The 25,399-nt window shown below is 42.6% G+C and overlaps 1 protein-coding gene across 1 annotated transcript in view; it reads left to right on the top strand.

The window, feature by feature from the left end:
- ABAT (4-aminobutyrate aminotransferase) overlaps window positions 1–25,399 on the top strand; it is a 58,864-nt gene that overhangs the window by 24,966 nt on the left and 8,499 nt on the right. Inside the window, exons 3-13 of the mRNA XM_060786586.2 lie at window positions 1,260–1,357; window positions 5,001–5,030; window positions 5,625–5,742; window positions 12,753–12,802; window positions 15,367–15,447; window positions 16,376–16,468; window positions 17,876–17,938; window positions 18,515–18,578; window positions 21,482–21,630; window positions 23,628–23,765; window positions 24,816–24,983. Of these exons, the coding sequence (XP_060642569.2) occupies window positions 1,260–1,357; window positions 5,001–5,030; window positions 5,625–5,742; window positions 12,753–12,802; window positions 15,367–15,447; window positions 16,376–16,468; window positions 17,876–17,938; window positions 18,515–18,578; window positions 21,482–21,630; window positions 23,628–23,765; window positions 24,816–24,983 (1,052 nt within the window). The remainder of the gene's footprint in view (window positions 1–1,259; window positions 1,358–5,000; window positions 5,031–5,624; window positions 5,743–12,752; window positions 12,803–15,366; window positions 15,448–16,375; window positions 16,469–17,875; window positions 17,939–18,514; window positions 18,579–21,481; window positions 21,631–23,627; window positions 23,766–24,815; window positions 24,984–25,399) is intronic.

A 25,399-nucleotide genomic window follows, 5' to 3' on the forward strand; every position in this document is an offset into this window, starting at 1 on the left:
GCTTTTCCATGTCATTTCCATTGTATTTTAATTATATTTTAACATGTACACTCCTGATAAAAAAATTAAATTGTTTTTTAAATTACCATATATACTAGAATCATAGAATCAAAGAGTTGGAAGAGACCTCATGGGCCATCCAGTCCAACTCCTATTCTGCCAAGAAGCAGGAATATTGCATTCAAATCACCCCGACAGATGGCCATCCAGCCTCTGTTTAAAAGCTTCCAAAGAAGGAGCCTCCACCACACTCCGGGGCAGAGAGTTCCACTGCTGAACGGCTCTCACAGTTAGGAAGTTCTTCCTCGTGTTCAGATGGAATCTCCTTTCTTGTAGTTTGAAGCCATTGTTTCGCGTCCTAGTCTCCAGGGAAGCAGAAAACAAGCTTGCTCCCTCCTCCCTGTGGCTTCCTCTCACATATTTATACATGGCTATCATGTCTCCTCTCAGCCTTCTCTTCTTCAGGCTAAACATGCCTAGCTTCTTTAGCCGCTCTTCATAGGGCTTGTTCTCCAGACCCTTGATCATTTTAGTGGCCCTCCTCTGGACACATTCTAGCTTGTCAATATCTCTCTTGAATTGTGGTGCCCAGAATTGGACACAATATTCCAGGTGTGGTCTAACCAAAGCAGAATAGAGGGGTAGCATTACTTCCTTAGATCTAGACACTATGCTCCTATTGATGCAGGCCAAAATCCCATTGGATTTTTGGCCGCCACATCACATTGTTTGCTCATGTTTAACTTGTTGTCCACAAGGACTCCAAGATCCTTTTCACATGTACTGCTCTCGAGCGAGGTGTATAAGCCGACCCAAATATAAGCTGAGGCACCTAATTTTACCACAAAAAAAGGGAAAATGTATTGACTTGAGTATAAGCCGAGGGTGGGAAATGCAGCAGCTACTGGTAAAACAAAATTAAAATTTAAAAAAACCAAAAATTTGCGTTAATTGAGGCATCAGTAGGTTAAATGTTTTGGAATATTTACGTAAAACTGTAATTTAAGATAAGACTGGCCAACTCTGATTAAACCATTATTCTAACATTCTTCAATGTAAATGTGCATATGTATCCTTCCAATAATAATAAAGAGAGAAAAATAATAAATGTAATAATAATAATAAAGTTTAAATGATGTAATAATGATAATAGAGTAAAATAATAAATGTAATAATAACAATAATAAAGTAAAATTATAAATGTAATAATAACGATAATAAAGTAAAATAATAAACATTTCATTCTATATGGTTTGCAGGGCACCGGGGCATCAGTCAAGCAGCGGCAAAGATTGATGTGGAGTTTGACTACGATGGGCCTCTTATGAAGACCGAAGTCCCTGGTCCCAGATCTCGGGTAGACTGATATATATATTTATTGTCGAAGGCTTTCGTGGCTGGAATCACTAGGTTCTTGTGGGGTTTTTTTGGGCTATATGGCCATGTTCTAGAGGCATTTTCTCCTGACGTTTCGCCTGCATTTATGGTAAGCATCCTCAGAGATAGTGAGGTCTGTTGGAATTAGGAAAATGGGTTTATATATCTGTGGAATGACTGGAGTGTGGCAAAGAGCTCTTCTCTGCTGGAGCTAGGTGTGAATGTTTCAATTGACCACCTTCATTAGCATTTGAAGGCCTACCCCCTGAAGACGCAGGTTCGCAGCTTGGGTGTGACCCTGGATTCTTCGCTAAGCTTGGAACCCCAGGTTTCAGCGGTTTCCAGGGGAGCATTTGCACAATTAAAACTTGTGCGCCAGCTGCGCCCGTATCTTGGGAAGTCTGACTTGGCCACGGTAGTCCACGCTCTTGTCACATCCCGCATAGATTACTGCAACGCGCTCTACGTGGGGTTGCCCGTGAAGACTGCCCGGAAGCTTCAGATGGTCCAACGTTCGGCAGCCAGGTTGTTAACGGGAGCGGCTCTCAGGGAGCACACCACTCCTCTGCTGAGCCAGCTCCACTGGCTGCCAATTCGCTACCGGGCACAATTCAAGGTGCTGGCTTTAGCCTATAAAGCCCTAAACGGTTCCGGCCCCACCTACCTCTCCGAACGCATCTCCTCCTATGAGCCGGCAAGGACATTAAGATCGTCCGGGGAGGCCCTGCTCTCGGTCCCGCCAGCGTCACAGGCGCGGTTGGCGGGGACGAGAGACAGGGCCTTCTCGGTGGTGGCCCCTCGGCTATGGAATGCCCTACCCGTGGACATCAGGCAGGCCCCTTCGTTGCTAGCGTTCCGGAGGAGGACCAAGACGTGGCTCTACGAACAGGCATTCGGTCAACAATGCAATTGAACTCACAATGACGGCATTACTGAACAAGGAATGGCTAATGGATTATGAGAACGAGATCTGATTTCATCCAGGCGTAGATGATTATTTGTTATATGTCTGTATGTTATGTCCTATTTATTGTAATTGTTATTAATTGCACTGTAAACCGCATAGAGTCGCCGTATCAGGCTGATATATGCGGTATAGAAGAAAAGCAAATAAATAAATAAATAAATACCGTATACCATGTAGCTGTGGACAAGTCTACATAGGGACCACCAAACGCAGCGCCCAAACACGAATCAAGGAACATGAAAGGCACTGCAGACTACTTCAACCAGAGAAGTCAGCCATAGCAGAGCACCTGATGAACCAGCCTGGACACAGCATTTTATTTAAGAACACAGAAATGCTGGACCACTCCAACAACCACCATGTCAGACTACACAGAGAAGCCACTGAAATCCAAAAGCATGTGGACAATTTCAACAGAAAGAAAGAGACCATGAAAATTAACAAAATCTGGCTACCAGTATTAAAAAACTCTAAAATTACAACAGCAAAACAGCAGAGAGGAAACAACCAGGCACATCTTAACACCTCTCAACAAAAGATTCCCCCAGGCTCAGCCAGGCCTTCAAATGCTAATGAAGGTGGTCAGTTGAAACATTCACACCTAGCTCCAGCAGAGAAGAGCTCTTTGCCCCACCCCAGCCATTCCACAGATATATAAACCCATTGTCCTAATTCCAACAGACCTCACTACCTCTGAGGATGCTTGCCATAGATGCAGGCGAAACGTCAGGAGAAAATTCCTCTAGAACATGGCCATATAGCCCGAAAAAAACCCACAAGAACCTAGTGATATATATATTGATCCCCTTTTGAACTGCTTCATTTCTCAAAGTGAGATATACACTGTCCAAATGTGTTTGAGATTTGGAAAAGAATCACTTTTGCCATTTGCTCCTGGGATTCGGACATCCTGGAACGTCCCTGAGGCATTTTTTTCTGCAGAAGAAGGCACATAGGGTTGGGTTGCTATGAGTTTTCCACGCTAAATGGCCAGGTTCCAGAAGCATTCTCTCCTGACGTTTCACCAACATATATGGCAGGCATCCTATTAGGTTGTGAGGTCTGTTGGAAACTAGGCAAGTGGGTTTCTATATCTGTAGAATATCCTGAGTGGGAGAAAGAACTCTTGTCTGCTTGAGACAAGTGTGAATGTTTCAATTGGCCACCTTGATTAGTGTTGAATGGCCTTGCAGCTTCAAAGTCTGCCAGCTTCCTTCCAGGGGGAATCCTTTGTTGGGAGGCATTAGCTGGCCCTCATTGTTTCCTTCCTGAATTCCTCCATCTTGATTAGCATTGAATGGTCTTGAAGCTTCAAAGCCTGGCTGCTTCCTGCCTGGAGGATAGTGTGAATCCTCTCTCGTAAGAGGTTACGTTCCAGGCGGTCGTAAATACGGTGAGCCTATCGTGTTTTGGAAGTCCTTTTGGCTGTGAGAAATTGTGGAATAGTATCTGTGTCTCTGCAGCATAGAAGGAAAGTCAGGAAGCACAGTATATGTGCTTTCCTGGTCCTTAGTTTCTCCACTCTCCGTGTGTCTTGTAACAGTTTCTCCCCATAGAGATGTTCGATGTGTTGTCAAAGGCTTTCATGGCTGGAATCACTGGGTTGCTGTGAGTTTTCCAGGCTGTATGGCCATGTTCCAGACAAGAGTTATTTATCCCACCTTGGACATTCCACAGATATATAAACCTCACTTGCCTAGTTTCCAACAGACCTCACCACATTTGAGGATGCTTGTCATAGATGTGGGAGAAACGTCAGGAGAGAATGCTTCTGCAACATGGCCATCCAGCCCAGAAAACTCACAGCAACCTATTGATTCTGGTCATGAAAGCCTTCAACAGCACATAGGGTTTTTTGGACAAGTTCCATGCACATTTTTCCGTAGAATAATCCCTCTGTAACGCTTTGGGGACCTTTGCATAAAAGGGAGACTGCTGGAAGAGAAATAAGCGTCTTGGATTTGCATTCCAAATGCCTCCAGGGAACAAAACAACCTCACAGAATGTGTGCTTTTGAAGGCATAATCAACCTTCCGTTCTTTTTCAATGCAAAAGTTATGTGATGCCTGGTGAAATATCAAGAATGGGGATGACTCTTGCCTAAGTGACTCCTTGCTTCTCACTTACAAGCATCAAGGACAATATAAAGGATGCAAAGCAGCAATAAAAACTAGTTAAATCCTATAGAAAGGGCTGGATCCTGCAGATTGGGTCATGTTTGCTTTCTAGTATCAAAACTGAAGACTTAATGCACTGCTGTCAACCTTTTGCTTGGCAATGTTTACTGCAGCTGGCAGTTAATCTGCTGTGCTAAAGCCTGGCACTTTAACTGCTATGGCTCAGTGCTATGGAATCAAAGAATTTGTAGTTTTACTTGGTCTTTTGCTTTCTCTGTCAAAGAGGACTCATGCACCACCAAACTAGAAATCCCTTGATTCCATAGCAGATAAAATAATGTCAAACTGCATTAATTCTACAGTGTAGACGCACCTTAGAGCTATTGTTCTCCTTACACGTTCTCTAGAGTTTCATAGACGGCCTTTCTCCTGAATCTAATACTTTTGTGATCCAAACAGTTCCATTCTAAGATTGGTTTGTTGAAGCCAGAATAACAACTACTTAAGTTCACGGTGCTCTTCTTTTCTTATTCTTTCAGGAACTAATGAAACAGTTGAATGGAATTCAGGTAATTTATTGACATCTCAAATGTCTTGTAGCATTTTACCCCCCCCCCCCCCAAATCTTTCTAGCTGAATCCTTTGAGAAGCTGCAGAGGGACTAAAAGCCGAATCTGGAAGCACTCCAAGGGATGGAGCCATACTATAATAGGCTCTCCATATTTGCTGAGGTTAGGGGCACAAGAGTGGGCATTATTTTTTGCATGAGAGAACATCTCTCTTGGAATATTTGGGTCCTTCGATAATGACTTCCATCAGACGTTGACCAAAGATTGGTGCTGGAGAATCTAGAGATTTCTCTCTAGGGTTCTATAGGTCCTCCAGTACAGCTTGGTGGGGAGCCTAGAGAGATCCCATCTGTAAGGGAAGTATTGTGTAATCCAGTGGTTCTCAACCTGTGGGTCCCCAGATGTAGTAGGGTTGACCCAAGGTGACACATTTCATGTACCAAAATCAACATGTTCAGCCAATGAGAAATCATCTATTGTACCTGAAGCCATTAGGCTTGACTTAAGGTGTCCAGCTCTCTCCTCCAAGACCTTGCTGCTGCCTCCCAGAAAATGCTGCCCAAGGCAAACCCTTTCCTCTCTTGTCTCTCCAAGAATGCTGAAGCCGTGCACTTTTTCTGCAATTACGAGGAAAGCCGGGGGAATTACCTCGTCGATGTCGATGGCAACCGGATGTTAGACCTCTACTCTCAGATTTCTTCCATCCCAATAGGTAAGGCTGCCTCGTGTGCATTGCTTGGAAGTGTTTCTATATATTGCTGGCTAAATATTACAAGAACCTTATCAGGAAAACAGCTGAAGGAACGGAAGGAAATGGGGCCAATTGGGATTCATAGGTCGTCAGGTTGAGGTAGTTGCCTTCCGAGATTATTCGTGGTGATGCCGTGGAATGTGCCTAAATGCACTGCCTGCTCCAGGAATGCATCAATAATTGAATGTGGTAAAGGATAAATGTTCCAAGCTTTACAACCAGGTGCAGGAGAGATTTTTATTTTTATTTATCGTGTCAGGGGCAACCAGACCATTGTATTACATTTCTAACAGAACAAAACAAACAAACAGACAGACAAAACACAAAATTTGCAAGCTTGGTAGTTGATTAAATGTCCTTTGACCAGTATCTGGGCCACTTGGAGTGTCTCTGGTGTTGCCGCAAGGAGGTTCTCCATTGTGTATGTAGCAGGGCTCAGGTTGCATTGCAGCAGGTGGTCAGTGGTTTGCTCTTCTCCACACTCGCATGTCGTGGATTCCACTTCGTAGCCCCATTTCTTAAGGTTGGCTCTGCATCTCGTGGTGCCAGAGGGCAGTCTGTTCAGCGCCTTCCAAGTCGCCCAGTCTTCTGTGTGCCCAGGAGGGAGTCTCTCATCTGGTATCAGCCATTGATTGAGGTTCTGGGTTTGAGCCTGCCACTTTTGGACTCTCGCTTGCTGAGGTGTTCCAGCTAGTGTCTCTGTAGATCTTAGAAAACTATTTCTAGATTTAAGTCATTGACGTGCTGGCTGATACCCAAACAAGGGATGAGCTGGAGATGTCACTGCCTTGGTCCTTTCACCATTGGCTGCTACTCCCCGGCGGATGTCAGGTGGTGCAATACAGGCTAGACAGTGTAATTTCTCCAGTGGTGTAGGGCGCAGACACCCTGTGATAATGCGGCATGTCTCATTAAGAGCCACATCCACTGTTTTAGTGTGGTGAGGAGCAAGAAAATAACAGTAAGCTAAGAAACGGCAAGTAGAAGGAAAAATGAATGGAAGAAACAGATATTGATATAGAGATGGGAGTTAGAAAAACTGCTAGTAAACAGTAAGCAGGTTGCAATTCTGGGGTATTCAAGCCCTTTTTGAGGGGTCAAATTTATCGGATTCTTCTGGTTCTGAACTTTTTGAAATTGATAGTTATGTTTGCTTTTTTGGTTTATTAGCGCCCAGTCCATAAGTCATTCGTATTCACACAATTAAATATGCAAAAGAGCCACAATGTAACATGAAATATTATATTAGACAATATGTTATATTAGACAATAAGTTATATTAGACAATATTATGTTATAAAACATATCTTATTATACAATATTTACTTATTTACAGTATTTATATTCTGCCCTTCTCACCCCAAAGGGGACTCAGGGCGGATCACAGAACACATATACAGCAAACATTCAGTGCCAATTATACAATGACAAGACAGACAACAGATAGAGGTATATATAGGCTTTCCCATCTTTCGGCATCTTTGGAGGCTGTGCTCAGTTCTGGCCACAGGGGGGTGCTGTCATTCCATCTCCTTGCCGAAGAGCTTTCTTTGTTTGCAAACTTCCTCCTTTTTTCTGATCTAAACGCTGTACCTAAATACTTCCCCATTTTAATGCGGTTCCTATTTATCTACTCACATTTGTTTTGAAACTGCTAAAAAGCTGGGCTAAAGGTCAGGCGCTCACCCTGACCTGGGGTTCGAACTGTCAACCTTCCAGTTGGCAAGATTTATTGCCGCTTGGTGATTGACCTGCTGTGCTAAAGCCTGGCAAAAGAGCAACTATATAAAGCAATATAAAAGAGCAAATGATTCTGGTCCGATTTACCTATCTGAACGTATCTCTCCTTAGGAACCATCTAGGACTTTAAGATCGTCTGGGGAGGCCCTGCTCTTGATCCCGCCTTCCTCACAGATGCGTTTGGTGGGGTCGAGAGACAGGGCCTTCTCAGTGGTGGCCCCTTGGCTATGAAACGCCCTCCCCAGGGATATAAGATCAGCTCCCTCCCTTCTAACATTCCGCAAGATGGTCAAGACCTGGCTTTTCGAGCAGGTTTTTTCTACTGGAGCATAATTAGACGAAAATGAATCATGGAATGTTTGACAATGTAATTGGATCACGATTTCAATAAGGAGACGTTGAGGATTTGTTTTATAGATATTATTGTTTTTATATTTTTAATGTTGCACTGTTTCTATAACTGTTTTATAATTGTTTTTAACTGAATCCTGATATTGTTATGGCACCGAATCGCTTCCGATTGTGAACTGCCTTGAGTCACCTCTGTCTGAGAAAGGCGGTATACAAATGCAGTAAATAAACAAATAAATAAATATAAAACAATATAGAAGAGCAAGAACATAAATGAACATTATAAAAGCTGCATATACAAATAATAACAATAACAATCATAATTTTTATTTATTACCCATCTCTCCTTACTGTTCGAGGCAGGGCACAACATAGTTAAAATACATCCATAAAAACACATATTACAATATACACAACTGGCATCTAGGTCTTGCCTTTTAAAATTAAATACCATTAAGGTGCAGCATGGCACCAAAAATTAAACTATTTTGCTAAGCGCATCCCCCTAGCAATCAACTGGAACTTAGAATTAAGTTTGTACGAACTGTGACTTAATTTTCCAAGAACGGATAAATGAGTTTCACTGATTTACTTGGAGTCTCCGGTGGTGCAGAGGGTTAAACCCTTGTGTCAGAAGGACTTCTGACCAAAAGGTCGGCAGTTCAGATCCGGGGAGTGGGGTGAGCTCCCATCTGTCAGCTCCACCTTCTCATGTGGGGACATGAGAGAAGCTTCCCACAGGATGGTAAAACATCCGAGCATCCCCCGGGCAATGTCCTTGCGGACAGCCAATTCTCTCACACCAGAAGCTACTTGCAGTTTCTCAGGTCACTTCTGACATGCAAAATAAACTGGTTTACTTGCTTTCCTGTTCCTTCTTCATCTCTTTTACTTTAATACCATATCATTTAACCTGTAAACCTGCAAACTGAGCCTGTTGATTATTGATCTACAAGCCCAAGGTAGACATTTACCCCAAAAGTGAGAAGAAAAGTGGAGAGCAGATATGAACCAGCACCCCCAATTTGATAACAAGTTCCCCGAGCCCCATGGGATCACAACTCCCATCATGCAGACCAGGCTGCTTGGGGTCAACCAGTTAGTAGTGATAGCCGGTCATGGAATGCTATGATTTGATGTTCTTAGTGAGGATGTTCATGGCGGTGGTCAAGGAACAGAAAAGGAATTACACAAACTCTGGAGATAAGAGTTTACCCTTCTTACACAAGCCTTCCAGGAGTGGAAATGGGCCAGCATCCAAGACCCCGAAGGGAAGGAATGCAGATTAACGGCCATGGAGTGTACTGGTATTTTTCTAGCCTCTGGGTCCATGCTGTTCTGTCTGAATCGTTCAGAGGACGCTGCTGGAACAGCACCAACTACGCAGCTAATTTGTTGTCAACAAGACAGAAATATCACAAGTTGTTATATATTGATTCCTACTCTGAAAATTGCAAGCTCTGTTTATATAGGAGCTAATGCCAGCGCTGTTGGCTGAACTGTTAAAATGCCATTGAACGTGCAAAACAATTCAAGCTGGGCAAGGATGAATGTGTAATTAGTAAAGGCAAACGGGCCATTTCCAACTTTTTTATTGTAAGGATGCCCTTTGCACATCAATAGAGGTTGATTCTCCATTTATCTGAGAAACTTTGCGGCCAGAAGTGGTTTGGATTTCGAATTTTTTAAAATCAGATTTTGGAATGCTTGCATATACATACTGCCAGCAGAAGTGCTGACTGAAAGATCGACAATTCGAATCCAGGGAGCGGGGTGAGCTCCCGTCTGTCAGCTCCAGCTTCTCATGTGGGGACATGGGAGAAGCCTCCCACAGGATGATAAAAACATCCAGGTGTCCCCTGGGCAATGTCCTTGCAGATGGCCAATCCTCTCACACCAAAAGTGACTTGCAGTTTCTCAAGTCGCTCCTGACACACAAAAAATATAGACAAATTCTATCTCAGTATATTACCTTGTTCATGCCCAGCATTATTTTTTAATTTTTAATTTTTAATTTAGCCCAGCCATAGGTTTTTAAATGCTTGTCGTTACTGTTACTGTTTATTGTTTATTTTTTGTTTGTGAGATTTATTTTGATGGTTTTGTATTGATGTTTTGTTATTGCTTTTATTATTATTTTTCTATGGGATCGGCCTCATGTAAGCCGCACCGAGTCCCTTGGGGAGATGGTAGCGGGGTATAAACAAGGTATTATTATTATTATTATTATTATTATTATTATTATTTTGGAACATTGTGGAAATTCCAGATAAGGGAGACTCAACCTGTATTGGTCTTTTTTCTTTGAATTCATGCCAGGATGAATGATTCATTCCCCAACTATTTGGGCAGCAATTGCTTATTCAGAATGTTCTGTCTACAATTAGGAGGAGAACCAACCGTCTGGTGCATCTTTGAGGGCCTACTTCGACTTCCCATTTATCAGATTCTAAATTATGCTTATTATCTTTCACACCCCAGTAAAGCAGTCTTGAGTTTGTCACAAGGCTCCATAATTCTTAGTGTCTCCCACAGACCTTGGCTGCAGTCTCTGACATTTCAGTATTGTGCATCCAGTTTGAGCCTTTGAACCATCTTACATGCTCCCTGGCAACATTCATCCCCATTTTATATATACAACCAGTATATGTGTGATGAATCATATGGTGTGACTGTAGAGGAAATTATACAAGAATCAACTGCAGTACAGTAAGTGTAAAGGAAAAAAAATTCCAAACCTTATTTATACAGTAAAGTTTTTTTTTGTCAGAAGCAACTTGAGAAACTGCAAGTCGCTTCTGGTGTGAGAGAATTGGCCGTTTGCAAGGACGTCACCCAGGGATGCCCAGATGTTGGATTTTTTACCATTCTTGTGGGAGGCTTCTCTCATGTCGTCACATGGGGAGTTGGAGCTGACAGAGGGAACTCAGCCCGCTCTCCCCAGATTTGAATTGCTGATCTGTCAGTCCTCAGTCCTGCTGGCACAAGGGTTTAACCCATTGCACCACCGGGGGCTCCTCTACAGTAAAGATTACATGAAACTTATATATATTACACATTGTTCAATATATTTATATAAATGAAAATGTAATGTTTGTTTGTGGGATTAACATAACTCAAAAACCACTATACGAATTGACAACAAATTTGGACACAATACACCTATCAGGCCAACAAGTGACCATCACTCATAAAAACACTGAAAAACACAACAGAGAAGACTTAAAAAGCCAAAAAACAAAAAATACATTACAACGCATGCGCAAAACCACACACACACACACACACATATATATATATACACACACACACACACAAACACACATATACACATTTACACAAATATATACACACACAAAACACATATAAACAGACTCGGCCACAGCAACACATGGCAGGGGACGGCTAGTACTATATATATATATATCGTATGAAACTCTTATGAGGGGTTGGTTTAACCTCTGGTCCATGTTGTGGTAATTTTATGCTTATGTTGTTTTGTTAATTTTGTGTTATGCTGTTTACTTTGTATGTTTCGGTGATGTTACTTGGAAACTGCTCAGAGGCCCCCTCGGGGAGATAGAGGGGTATATAAATAAAGTATTATTATTATTATTATTATTATTATTATTAAATTGCAAAATGATGCATGTCTAAAATGCATACCATCAACATGGAAAGTTTGGAAAGCTCTGGCCTAAAGACATGTTTTCTTTGGGAATCTTTAAGTCTTCCAGTGCAACTTCTGCTAGATGTTTACCATAGGGTGACACTTTCTAGATATCCTTAGGTAGATACCCTGACATTAAGTCCAGTCGTGTCCAACTCTGGGGTGTGGTGCTCATCGCCATTTCCAAGCCGAAGAGCCAGTGTTGTCTGTAGACACCTCCAAGGTCATGTGGCCGGCATGACTGCATGGAGCGCCGTTACCTTCCCGCTGGAGCGCTACCTATTGATCTACTCACATTTTGCATGCTTTCAAACTGCTAGGTTGACAGAAGCTGGGGCTGACAGCGGAAGCTCACGCCGCTCCCCAGATTCGAACCTGTGACCTTTCGGTCAACAAGCTCAGCAACTCAGCTCTTTAACTCACTGCACCACCAGGGGCTCCTAGATATCCTTAGGGAGACCATATTAATAACATCTGTGAATCCACAAAAGTCTGCCCCGCAAATATGGACAACCAGCTCTATTACATCTCAGCAATTGGGGATGGGCCTTCTAGGCCAGCAATTGGCCACCTTTTGTTCCCCATGACTACAGCTTCCATCCTTTCCAGGCATCAGATGGGAATTGTAGTCCGATCTTTGGCAGATTCAGAAGTGGCTATCACTGTAATATCTGCATATACTAGAGTTGGGCACATCTCCTCCAGAGACCCACCATGATGTTAATGTATTTGACTTTTGGGATAAGCACCATCAATTTAGGGGGTCACCATCAGTCAGCTTGAGACTTGAAGGCACAACACGATATGCACATGACAGAGGCCTTGTAATATCCTTCAGAATTGCATACTAGTTAAATAACATCAGAGCCATGATTTGTGTCACTTCCCCGGGGTTTCTTCGTTCCTCGTCATTTCTACCTTAATTAAAAGTGCAAATGGAGAAAAGGAGAAGGGCTGGGCAGTGAATGGTGTGTCACCAATTACATTTGAAGTCGATACGGATATGTCTTGTTTCCCCCCAGAGAACGGCTTTTGAAGTCTTGTGCCTTTTCCTCCCTGTGCTTCTTGGAAAGGCAGCTGGCAAAGGTTCTGCTTTTGAGAAATGTTAAATGGGTGGAGTGCAACAATATGTTTTCTGGCTGACAGTTGAAGAATTGTGAATTCGATTTTTTTGAAAGCGGTGAAAATTCTCCCTCTTGTTTTGCTCTAGGTTACAACCATCCGGCTCTGCTGAAACTTCTCCAGCAACCCCAGAATCTGGTAAGGACCCTCTTCCAAAAGAAACAAAATCCCTAAAGTCTATTGATTTTTATGTGTTTGTTGGTTTTGTCCCTGAAACCTATATAAATAAAAATGTAATATTCATTTGTGGGATTAACATAACTCAAAAACCACTGGGCAAATTGACACCAAATTTGGACGCAATACACCTATCAGGCCAACAAGTGACCATCACTCATAAAAACACTGAAAAACCCAACAGAAGGGACTTGAAATGCCAAAAAATAAAAATACATTACAACACATGCACAAAACCACATAGATACACATATACACAAATATATACCCACACATATATATACAAAAACACATATACACAGACTGGGCCACAGCAACGCATGGCAGGGGGTGGTTAATCTATATAAATAAAAATTTAATGTTTGTTTGTGGGATTAACTTAACTCAAAACACAGTGGACGAATTGACACCAAATTTGGACACAATATACCTATCAGGCTAACGAGTGACCATCCCCCAGAAAAACACTGAAGAACACAGCACAAGGGACTTGAAAAGCCAAAAAACAAAAAAATCCATTACAATGCATGCGCAAAACCACATATATATACGCAAACACATATATACACACAGAAACGTGTGGCAGGGGACAACTAGTGTATATAAATAAAAATGTAATGTTTGTTTGTGGGATTAACATAACTCAAAAACCACTGGGCGAATTGACACCAAATTTGGACACAATACACCTATCAGGCCAACAAGTGACCATCACTCATAAAAACTCTGAAAAACACAGTAGAAGAGACTTAAAAGGCCAAAAAAAAAACCCCCACACATTACAACGCATGCACAAAACCGCACACACACACATATATATGCAAACACACACACATATATACACATATACACAAATATATACACACATATATACACACATAAAACACATATACACAGACTGGGCCATAGCAACGCGTGGCAGGGGATGGCTAATCAGTCATAAATCCCAAATCACAGTGTCATGTTTGCTTTGGGAGACATGAGGATCTCCAGTCCCAAAAAGACATCTTGCTCATTGCTCTTCTCGCAATGCAAAAGATAACAGCAGGGCGTTCGTTGGTCTTTTCGATTTCTGACCAAATGATCATTTCACTCACCAGCTGACAATTTGACCCCTGAACTTAGGACAATGGATTCAGCCCATACCCAGTGGAAATCCAATAGCACTTTGCTAAAAAAAGAAGGGTTATTAGCAGAGCAATTCCGGAATAGCAGCTGGGCCACATTTGGTTATGAAGAGTCCTGGATTCCAGGGTTTTGCTCTTCCTTTTTTATATTCTCTTTTTCCAGTCACCAGGAAACTCTAGTTCTTCAAGTGCTTTGGACTTGAAGCTCCCAGAAGCCTCGACTATCTTGTCCAATGATCAGGGATTCTGGGAGCTGAAGTCCCAAACATCTGGAAGTTTGGGAAACACTGTTTTGGGAGTTGGAACCAGGATCTCTTGCTTAGTCTTCTCCCAGGAAGGAGGGAGTCAAATCATAACGTCAGAGTTGGAAGGAATCCCAAGGGCCATCCAGTTCATCCTCATTCAGCCATGCAGGAAGACACCAACCAAACCCTCTTGACAGATGGTCATCCAGCCTCTAGAGAAGAAGACTCCACGAGACAACAATTGTCATATTCCACCACTGAACACCATTATTCTCCCAGTCCATATTCCATAGACCTGTAAGTGCCAGCCAGTCCAACCCTCTTCTGCCAGACAGGAAGACACAATCCAAACTTTCCCAGCAGATGACCACTTAGTCTCTGCCACAAAACACCAGAGATTCCACTCAAGAGCAGCATGTTCCACTCTCAAACAGCTCTTACTGTCAGGAAGTTCTTCCTGATGTTTAGGTGTCATTTCCTTTTCTGCCTTTTGAAGCTATGACCCTATTGTATCCTAGTCTCCAAAGCAACAGAAAACAAAATTGACCTCTCCTCAATGGGTAGTAAAAGTAAAGGTTTCCCCTGACACTAAGTCTGGTTGTGTCCAACTCTGGGGAGTGGTGCTCATCTCCATTTCTAGGGCAAAGAGCCGATGTTGTCCGTAGACACCTCCAAGGTCATGTGGCCAACATGATTGCACGGAATGCCGTTACCTTCCTGCAGAAGCGGTACCTATTGATCTACTCACATTTGCATGTTTTCAAACTGCTAGGTTGGCAGGAGCTGGGGCTAACAGGGAGGACTCACCCCGCTCCCCAGATTCAAACCGCCAACGTTTCAGTCAGCAGTTCAGGGAGCCCTCCTCAATGGGACATCCTTTCAAATATTTAAACATGGCTATCATGTCTCCTCTCAAACCTCTCATCTCCAAACTAAACCTTCCCAGCTCCCTAAGTTTCTTCTCATAGGGCTTGTTTTCCAAACCTTTGACCATTTTGGTGGCCCTTCTAACTTTTCCATCTCTTTCTTGAATTGCTTCGACCAGAACCGGATGCAGGGTTATTTATCCTAGGTGAGATCTCACCAAAGCAGAAGAGAGCAGGACTCACCCTGATTTGAACACTACTTATACATGCTTTCTGCTGTTTTTCAGAGCACTTTTGTGAACAGGCCGGCTTTGGGGATTTTGCCTCCGGAAAACTTTGCTGACAGGCTAAAGGAATCGTTGCTCTCGGTATGTTTCGAATGAAATAAGTAGAAGAAACAGGGAAATTGCCACGAAGCGGATCACTGAACCGTTCCTAACCCAGTTACATGTCCTGGAATTGCAGGCAATGCAAAATGGGACCCAACTTGGGAAAGAATTTGGGGAAACATTTTTCTCCAAGGGTACCCCATTCACTACATCACCCTTTCCCACCTTGACTTCTGCAGAGAATGACGCGAGTTGCAGTCCGACATATCTGGAGAGAGTGCTAGGTTGAAGTCAGCTAAAGATCTGTAGAATGGGTGCCATTTAACCCTACTTCAATCCCATTCAGTGCTATGGGAGTTGTAGTTTGGCAAGGCACCCATACTTTTGGACAGAGAAGCTTAAAGATCTTGTAGAGCTACAACTTCCAGGATTCCATAGCACTTAAACTGGTATCAAAGTACATTCATTCTACAATGTAGATGCACCCTCAAGTCAACACCGAATCTGCACAGTTTCAGAAGATAAACATAATACCTAAAGTTGAGCAGTCCTATTGATTTTTAAATTTGAATAATGAGGAAAAATAAAAGTGGTTCCCTTATCATTTTGGCCAAATGGGGCACATTTCTTATCAGATAGCAAGGGACCATGGGTAGTACTTGCATCAGTTGAGCATGCTGATCATATGAGCCACGTATAAAAAATAGATATATAAGTGTCATATAGAAAAGGGACAAAAATGTTAAACTAAATAGTAGATTTTTTTTGGTTTTGAAGAACAGAGCCAACTGGAGGCAATGCTGCAAACAAAGAAGTCAGTGTGTATCCAGGCCATTGGGGGGCATCAAGAAAAGGAAAACAGCAGTAGAAGCATTGATCTTATAGCTGAGTTTTGCATTTGTGTTGATGTGCATTGTACTGTGAACTGAGACTTCTCTGTTCCTTTCCTTTGGTGTCCTTTTAACAGGTGGCTCCCAAGGGTCTGTCTCAGGTGATCACCATGTCCTGTGGGTCTTGCTCCAATGAAAATGCCTTCAAAACCATCTTCATGTGGTACAGAGTGAGTACGGACTGTTGGCGTCGTTTTGCCCTAGGATTTTAATGTTTCTGCTTAAAATGTTCCTTTTGAAAATCTCTAGGTCCCCCAGTGCGATCCTATGGTCAGCATCCAGCAGAATTCGACTGCAGAGTTGGCCTGGAAGACCTAGAAATTCCTAAATAGGTGTGATCAAATGCAGTTTATTTTGAGTTTTTCATTTTCACTGGGATTCTGTCCCCTTAACAATAATGAATAGAAAGGGCTGACCATCACCTTATTTCTACACATTATTATATAATACTAGCTGTACCCCTCACACCTTGCTGTGGCCAACCTTCCTCTTTCTCTCCTTCTTCTTGCTCTCCTTTCTCCCCTTTTTTCCTTTCCTTCTCTCCTTCCTTCCTTTTCTTCCTCTTCCCTTCCTTTCCCCCCTTTTGTTTCCCTTCCTCTTTTCCCCCTTTCTTCCTTCTCTACCTATTCTTGGACTTCAACTCCCAGCAGTCCTCCTGATCAATCTATCTACCTACCTATCTATCTCTATCTAATCGATCTATCTGGTGGATTGCTGGAAGTTGTAGTCCAGGAATAAGGAATTGGAAATATGCAGGGATTGGGATGCTCTCAAAGAAATCCAAGGTAAAGAAAGCTTGCAGCTTGGAAGCAGTGCATTTGGATCATCCTCTTCTCCTAAAGGGCCTGGCCTAGGGGATGCTGGGAGCTGTAGTTCAGAAGAGAGTGTGGACATGCTGTTGTGTGTTTTGTTTGCTGGGGGAGTCAGTTTTGCGCATGCGCTGTAGCATCTTTTTGCTTTTTTGTTTTTTTAAATCTATTCTGCTGTGTTTTTTAGTGTTTTTATGAGTGATGGTCACTCATTGGCCTGATAGGTGTATTGTGTCCAAATTTGGTGTCAATTCGTCCTGTGGTTTTTGAGTTATGTTAATCCCTCAAATTAACATTACATTTTTATTTATATAGATATTTTATTTATTTATTTACAACATTTATATGCTGCCCTTCTCACCCCGAAGGGGACTCAGAGCGGCTTACAAGGTATATATACATACAATATGTTATATTATTAGCATAGTACAACATCAGCATTAAATATTGCTATATTGTACCATACCATTATATTGTAATATTATTCTTAATATTACATGTAATATAAATATATAATTATAATATCATATTATTAGTAGTAGTATTATATTATATTATATGTTTTATTTGTTGTTGTTATTTCCCTCTCCTTTAATGGCCATCTTTGGAGGATATTTTTTAACTTCACATACCTCTATGGATGATAAATATAATCAGCAGGGTATAATGACCATCTTTAGACACCAATATTCTTCATAATATGCCACAGCATGTTTGAGTCTTTGCCTGTGATGGCTAATAGGAAAACTCTCCTCCTTTTATTTCCAGAGCAAAGAAAGGGGCCATAACAACGTGACCAAGGAAGAGCTGGAAACTTGCATGATCAACCAGGTAAAGGAAGGATACCTGATTCACCTGCCAGAGTTTTGGGATGCTACAGTAAAACTGTTTGTGGGAAGCTGTGTTTCATGCACAGGCTTTATTCAACAAGCCCTGACCCCCCTCCCCAGGATGTGCATCTATACTGTAGAATTAATGTAGCTTGAAACCACTTTAACCAACGTGACTGAAAGCTATGGAATCCTGACCTATAAAGCTTGGTCACTCTTTGGCAGAAAAGGCTTAAAAAATGTCAAACTCCAGATCCCATTATTCCTTAGCATTGAGCTATGGCAGTTAAAGTGATGTCAAACTGCGTTAATTTTACAGTGTAGATGCACCCCCAGTGCTTGCCGGATGAACAGATGTAGCTGCTGTTTTGTGGAAAGTTTGGTTCACGATATTGCCCCTGAGCCCTTTTCTTTTGGTCCTTGGTGTGTTGTGCATACTGAAATCCAAACAGAAAGTAAATAATTCCCTTATCTAGGCCAGTTATATAATCCATATATAAAATCCCGGCTAGCGATGCTGCCACCTAACAGACAGATTGTACAATGTCATGGTATTAATCTCCGGTTTTGGTTTCAGCCTCCCGGTTGCCCCGAGTACAGCATGCTTTCCTTTATGGGCGGATTCCATGGAAGGACCATGGGTAAGGAAATGACCTTATAAAAGAAAGGAGAAGTACTTTTGAGCATTGCACTGCACATATTCTTGTTCTTGGTCCTTTTGACAATTGGTTTCTATGTTGCTTCCAGTGGGCAGGCTAGAATCCTAGAATCGGAAGAGTCCCCCAAGGGCCATCCAGTCCAACCCCCTTATGCCATACAGGAATATGCAATCACTATACTGGGTGACCTTGGGCAAGTCACACTTTCTCAGCCTCAGATGAAGGGAAAAGAAAACCCATTCTAAACAAATCTTGCCAAGTAAACCCTGCAATCCCATTGCTATGCTAGTTCTCCTCTTGCAAGAAGATTCTTCCTTTTATTTACATCAGAAAGGTTATCCTGAAGCATGGCTTACTCACACAAAGTAGTACAGTCTATACTATATATATGACTTGGCTGGAAGTGTATGACTGAACTGGGCCTTGTCTGCACATATGACATTATATTTCCATTTCTTTGTATGGTTGTGAAATAAGGACAACTTTTTTTCTGTGTCAAGAGCAACTTGAGAAACTACAAGTCGCTTCTGGTGTGAGAGAATTGGCCACCTGCAAGGATGTTGCCCATGAGACGCTAGAATGTTTTGATGTTTTACCATCCTTGTGGGAGGCTTCTCTCATGTCCCTGCATGGGGAGCTGGAGCTGACAGAGGAAGCTCATCCGCACTCTCCCCGGATTCAAACCTGCAACATGTCGGTCTTCAGTCCTGCCAGCACAATTGTTTAACCCATTGTGCCAACTGAGGCTCCATAAGGAAAGCTGTTAGGAAGGAAATAGACCCATTTGAATGTCATTCTCGTCATAGCACAGACTGCTAAAAAGACCAATAAATGGGTCTAAGAGCAAACCAAGCCTGAACCCTCCCTAGATGCCAAGATGGCTAAACTGGGGCTGTTAATACGTTGGCCACATTGTGAGATATATTGAAAGATGACTCACTTGAGAAAATAATAAAACAGACAAGCATCCAACTTACAATTTATTATTTACAGTATTTATATTCCGCCCTTCTCACCCCAAAAGGGACTCAGGGCGGATCACAGACCACATATTTGGCAAACATTCAATGCTGTTATACACTGACAAGACAGACAACTGTACATAGATAGAGGTATATAGGCCTTTCCATCTTCAGCATCTTGGAGGCTTGTGCTCACTTCCAGCCACAAAGGGTGCTGTCACGCCGCTTCCTTGCCAAAGAGCTTTGTTTGTAAACTTCTTCCTTGATTGAATTTTGATATTTTTCTGGCATTTCCTTTTGGGTGCCTTAAATATCTCCCTCTTTTAAAGTGGTACCTATTTATCTACTCACGTTTGCTTTCAAACTGCTAAGTAGGCAAAAGCTGGGCTAACGACCAGGAGCTCACCCTGACCCAGGTTTTGAACTGTCAACCTTTCGATTGGCAAAATTTATTACAGCTGGTGGTTAACCTGCTGTGCTAAAGCCCGGCCTGAATTAAGAATGGAGCTGAGACCACAGGATGTGAGAGGAATCCCCCCCCCCCGCCTCGAAAGGGAAATCTGCTCCTGAAAAAGTTATTAACATGGGGAAAAGGTGTCTCCACTGAAACTTTATCCTTGTTTCCACAACGAGCCACATTTCTCAAAATCCAATGATCACAGGGACAGAAAGTGAGGGTTAGGATTAGGTAATCTCCTGAACAGGGTCACAGAAAGCAAAACAAACACAAGAGTCTTAATCCTTTCCTGAGATATTTAGAACTAAATGGTATATATTTTTGGCTGGAATTATACTTAAATGATGTCCCTGTCCCGACTTACAAACAAATTCAACCGAAGAACAATCTACAGTACCTGTCTTGTTCATAACTAAGGGACTGCTTGTACTTGGTTAAGCGGAGGGAAGTGGGCAATCTGCATTGTAGATTAATGGATTTGATCACGGAAATTATGGCTGCCCTGAATTTGCAATACCTGAGCAGAGGCCTTGCAGACTCATGGACTTAAGCGTGACTTGTAGGCCTCTCCATCACAGAGTCCTCATAAATCCAAGTCAACTTGATGGTCATTGGTATAGAGCAACGTTTCTCAACCTTCGTAATGCCGCGACCTCTTAATACAGTTAATACAGTTATTCATGTTGTAGTGACTCCCAACCATAACATTATTTTTGTGCTACTTCATAACTGTAATTTTGTTATGAATCGCAATGTAAATATCGGATATGCAGGATGTCTTTTCATTCACTGGACCCAATTTGGCACAAATATTCGATGCACCTACATTCGAATACTGGTGGAGTTGGAGGAAGGATTTGATTTTGTCATTTGAGAGCTGTGGTTGCTGGGATTTATAGTTCACCTGCAATCAAAGAGCATTCCAAACTCCACCAATGATGGAATTGAACCAAATTTCCCACATAGAACTCTCATGACCAACAGAAAACCCTGGAAGGGTTTGGTGGGCATTTACCTTGTGTTTGGAGTTGTAGTTCACCTACATACAGAGAGCACTGTAGACTCAAACAGTGATTTATGTGGACCAAACTTGGCACAAACACTCAATATGCCCAAATATGAACACTGGTAGAGTTTGGGGAAAATAGATCTTGACATTTGTATGGTTGACATTGGGAGTTGTAGTTGCTGGGATTTATAGTTCACCTACAAGCACTCCAATCCTCACCAACAATAGAATTGAGCCAAACTTCCCACACAGAACTCTCATGAACAACAGAAAATACTGTGTTTCTGATGGTCTTTGGCGACCCCTCTGACACCCCCTTGCAACCCCCCTTAGGGGTCCCAACCCTCAAGTTGAGAAACGCTGGTTTAGAGGACTTGCATCGCTTCCAAAAGCAGGCAATTGATGGTGACTGAGGTGCCTTGTTACCTTGTATGTCTTTCTGTGCTCCATTCCTTAGGCTGCTTAGCCGCCACACACTCCAAAGCCATCCACAAACTGGACATCCCGTCCTTCGACTGGCCCATCGCTCCCTTTCCAAGGCTGAAGTACCCACTGGAGGAATTTGGGAAGGAAAATGAACAGGAGGAGGCCCGCTGTTTGGAAGAGGTGAGCCTTTGGCTGGCAGCATTTTCCATTGTAAGGGGAAGTATAGAGTAGATCCCTGGTTCCCAACCTTTTGTTTGGCTCTGCCCCACCTAAGCATCTCTAAAATCCTGACGCCCCCGCCCCCCGACCTGGTACATATACTTCTTATTACAGTTCCTGAGTGACAAACATCTGACTTACAAACGATTCCTAGTTAAGAACAGGAAGTGAGAGAAATCCATAACTCTTCTCTTCTAGAAGAGTTACTATCCATGGGGAAAAGGGATCTCCACTGAAGCTTTATCTCCAATCCTTGTTTCCACAACAAACCACCTTTTCGAAAATCTAATTATCACAGAGACAGAAAGTGAGGTGGGCTGGAGTTACACTTAAAAATGTTCCTGTTCTTCAACTTAAGAACAAACCTACAGAACCTATCTGGTTCGTAACTTGAGGACTGCCTGTATTCAAAACTATAGTTTCCGTGCACTGAGCCATGGGACTTCAAACTCCGTTAATTCTACAGTAAAGAAAATGATCAAAGCATTACAGAAAAAGCTTCCATTCAAATTATTTTACACATACGCATTTCAGTTCTCTTTTTTGTTTCGAAGCTTTATTCTCTATTTTTAAAAAATCACTTCATATTATTATTACTATTATTATAACAATTTCTTAGTGATTTCCTCTTCAGTATTTCAGCTTTCTTTTCGTTCTTTTGTTTTTCTCTTTTGTGGATGTCGCGTTCTTTGGAAGTTTGTTTAGACCAAGTTTATGGGCTTTGAAGTTTCCTCCACGTGAATAAATACATGGAGCCCCTGGTGGCACCATGGGTTAAACCACTGAGCTGCTGAACTTGCTGACCGAAAGGTCAGAAGTTCAAATCTGGGGATTGGGTGAGCTCCCACTGTTAGCCCCAGCTTCTGCCAACCTAGCAGTTCGAAAACATGTAGATGTGAGTAAATCAATAGATACTGCTCCAGCGGGAAGGTAACGAACTCCATGCCAGCCACATGAACTTGGGGGCATCTATGGACAACGCCAGCTCTTCGGCTTAGAAATTGAGATAACCACCACCTCCCATAGTTGGACATGACTCAATGTCAGGGGAAACCTTTAGTTTTTATAGTTTTACAAGTACTTTAGCCTTCTGTCCCCAAGAATGCTGGTTCCTCAACAAACTACAACTCCAAGGATTCCATTGCATTCAGTCAAGGCAGTTAAAGTGGTGCCATAATGTCTTAATTCTTCAGTGTAGATGCGCCCAGGCAGCAAAGAATGAAAGGGTGGGATGCATTGAAAGGCGGGACCATGTGTCATAAACCATATCTTGCTTGGAAATGTTCCTTTTTTTTGGCCTCTGGCTCCCAGGATCACCAAACCAGCCTGTACAGGGTGCTGGGAGTTGAAATCCACAAAGGAACATTGTCAAGGTCTGTTATAACCCCCAAACAAGATAGAGAACACCAAATTTATTATCATGCCAGCAAACAATAGGGATAATTTTTTTGCGCATTTTTGCTCAGTGATTACTCTGTTTTCATACGTTCATTCATTCACCTATTTATCCAAGTTTACATTTTTCTCCCATTTTAAAACACTATATGATAATTGGTCCAAGAATGCTACACACCGGGGTTAAATTGTTGTTGTTACCAGTGCTGCATAATAATAATAATAAAATATACACAAAATGCTGGGAAAAGGCTGAAATCCCAACAGTGGAAGAATGGATCTTTAAAACAGGAATGGATCAACTCGCAATGTATTCATGTGTTTCTACATTCCTTTCGTCATGAAAAACCTCTATATATTCGGTCTTTGCAAGACACTAACCAGATCCAGCTTTTCCCTGTCGTAGTCAACTGTGAATCGCACATATGGTATTTCTGCACAGAATTCAAAAGTTTTCCATTTAATTTTTCCTCTAAAATGTTAATTGTTTGCCCTATCGGATAGCAACAAAAGGGAGAAATTAAACAACTTGCTTGTCAAAAAACAAATACTGTAACCTGCAGGTGGAAGACCTAATTGTGAAATACCGGAAAAAGAAGAAAGTGGTGGCCGGCATCATTGTGGAGCCCATTCAGTCGGAAGGTGGGGACAACCACGCTTCGGATGAATTCTTCCGGAAATTGAGGAATATTGCCAGAAAGGTGGGTAACAATAGACTTAAATCTGGGCTTTTCATAACCCTTTCCAGGAGCCCCCGGTGGCGCAGTGGGTTAAACCCCTGTGCCGGCAGGACGGAAGACCGACAGATCGCAGGTTCAAATCCGGGGAGAGGCGGATAAGCTCCCTCTATCAGCTCCAGCTCCTCATGTGGGGACATGAGAGAAGCCTCCCACAAGGATGATAAAACATCAAATCACCCAGTGTCCCCTGGGCAACATCCTTGCAGACGGCCAATTCTCTCACACCAGAAGCGACTTGCAGTTTCTCAGGTCACTCCTGACACATCAAAAAATAAATATATAACCCTTTCTTCTCTAGCAATCAGACCTGGATTTTGGGAAGAGAGGAGCCAAATTATATTATTTGTTGGAGAGCACAGTTGCTTTGAATCACGTTCCGGTAGAAGAGCAGAGTATCAATTCAAATAAAATAAATACCTAAAACACTAAATGCATGGGTTTGCTGTAACTTTTCCGGGCTGCATGGCCATGTTCCAGAAGCATTCTCTCCTGACTTGATTAGCATTGAATGGCGTTGAGGCATCAAAGCTTGGCTATTTCCTGCCTGGGGGAATCCTTTGTTGGGAGGTGTTAACTGGGCCTGATTGTTTCAGCTAACACCTCTCAACAAAGGATTTCCCCCAGGCAGGAACCAGCCAGGCTTTGAAGCTGCAAGGCCATTCAGTGTTAATCAGGCTGGCAGTTTTTATTAATACTCAGACTGGATACTTAGAGCCTACTGTACTGATACAGGCTCATATAGCTATACCTTTGAATTAGGCAATTTTGAAATGATACCCCACCTTTCTCCCAGCAGATATGGTTATATGTTTTCTGCTTCTTCCCATTTTCTATGACTGTTTATGACTCTCTTAGGGCTCTGTACTGAGACGGAACTCAAAATTGGATCTCCCCCATTATTTGTGCCCCGTATTTCTCTCACATACATTACAAAGAGAAGAGGACTGAGATGCATCACACTTCCTTTCCCAAAGTTGGTCTAACTTTGCTCATTTTTTTAAAAAAAAATAGCATGGATGCGGTTTCCTGGTGGACGAGGTGCAGACGGGAGGCGGGTGCACAGGCAAGTTCTGGGCCCATGAGCATTGGGGCCTTGATGACCCCGCAGACGTGCTATCCTTCAGCAAGAAGATGATGACCGGAGGGTTTTTCCACAAGGAGGAATTCCGCGCCAACGCTGTAAGTCTTTGAATAGAAGTCTATAGACTTGCCCTGAAGGGCCTCAATGCCTTTCCTGTGACAAGAGCTGGATTCATTCTCAGTCTTGGAAGAGACTGCAAAGGCGTTCCATTCAGCCATGCAGGAATGAACATATCAGAGCACTCCTGACAGATGGCCATCCAGCCTCTGCTTAAAGCCCTCCAGAGAAGAAATCTCCACCCGACTCCCAAAGTGGTAGCATATCCTACCCCACTGTGATCCCCCACAGTCCATATCCCATTGAGTTTGAAGGGACTCCAAAGATTATCCAGTTCAGTCCTCCCCTTCCAGGCAGGAAGACACAATCCAAACCCTCCCAACAGATGGCCATCCAGCCTCTGCTGAAAAACTGCCAGAGACGGAGACTCCACTCCAGAACAGTATATTTCTCTGCT

This window comes from Anolis sagrei, chromosome X, assembly GCF_037176765.1.
Source record: "Anolis sagrei isolate rAnoSag1 chromosome X, rAnoSag1.mat, whole genome shotgun sequence".
Taxonomy (NCBI): Eukaryota; Metazoa; Chordata; class Lepidosauria; order Squamata; family Dactyloidae; genus Anolis; species Anolis sagrei.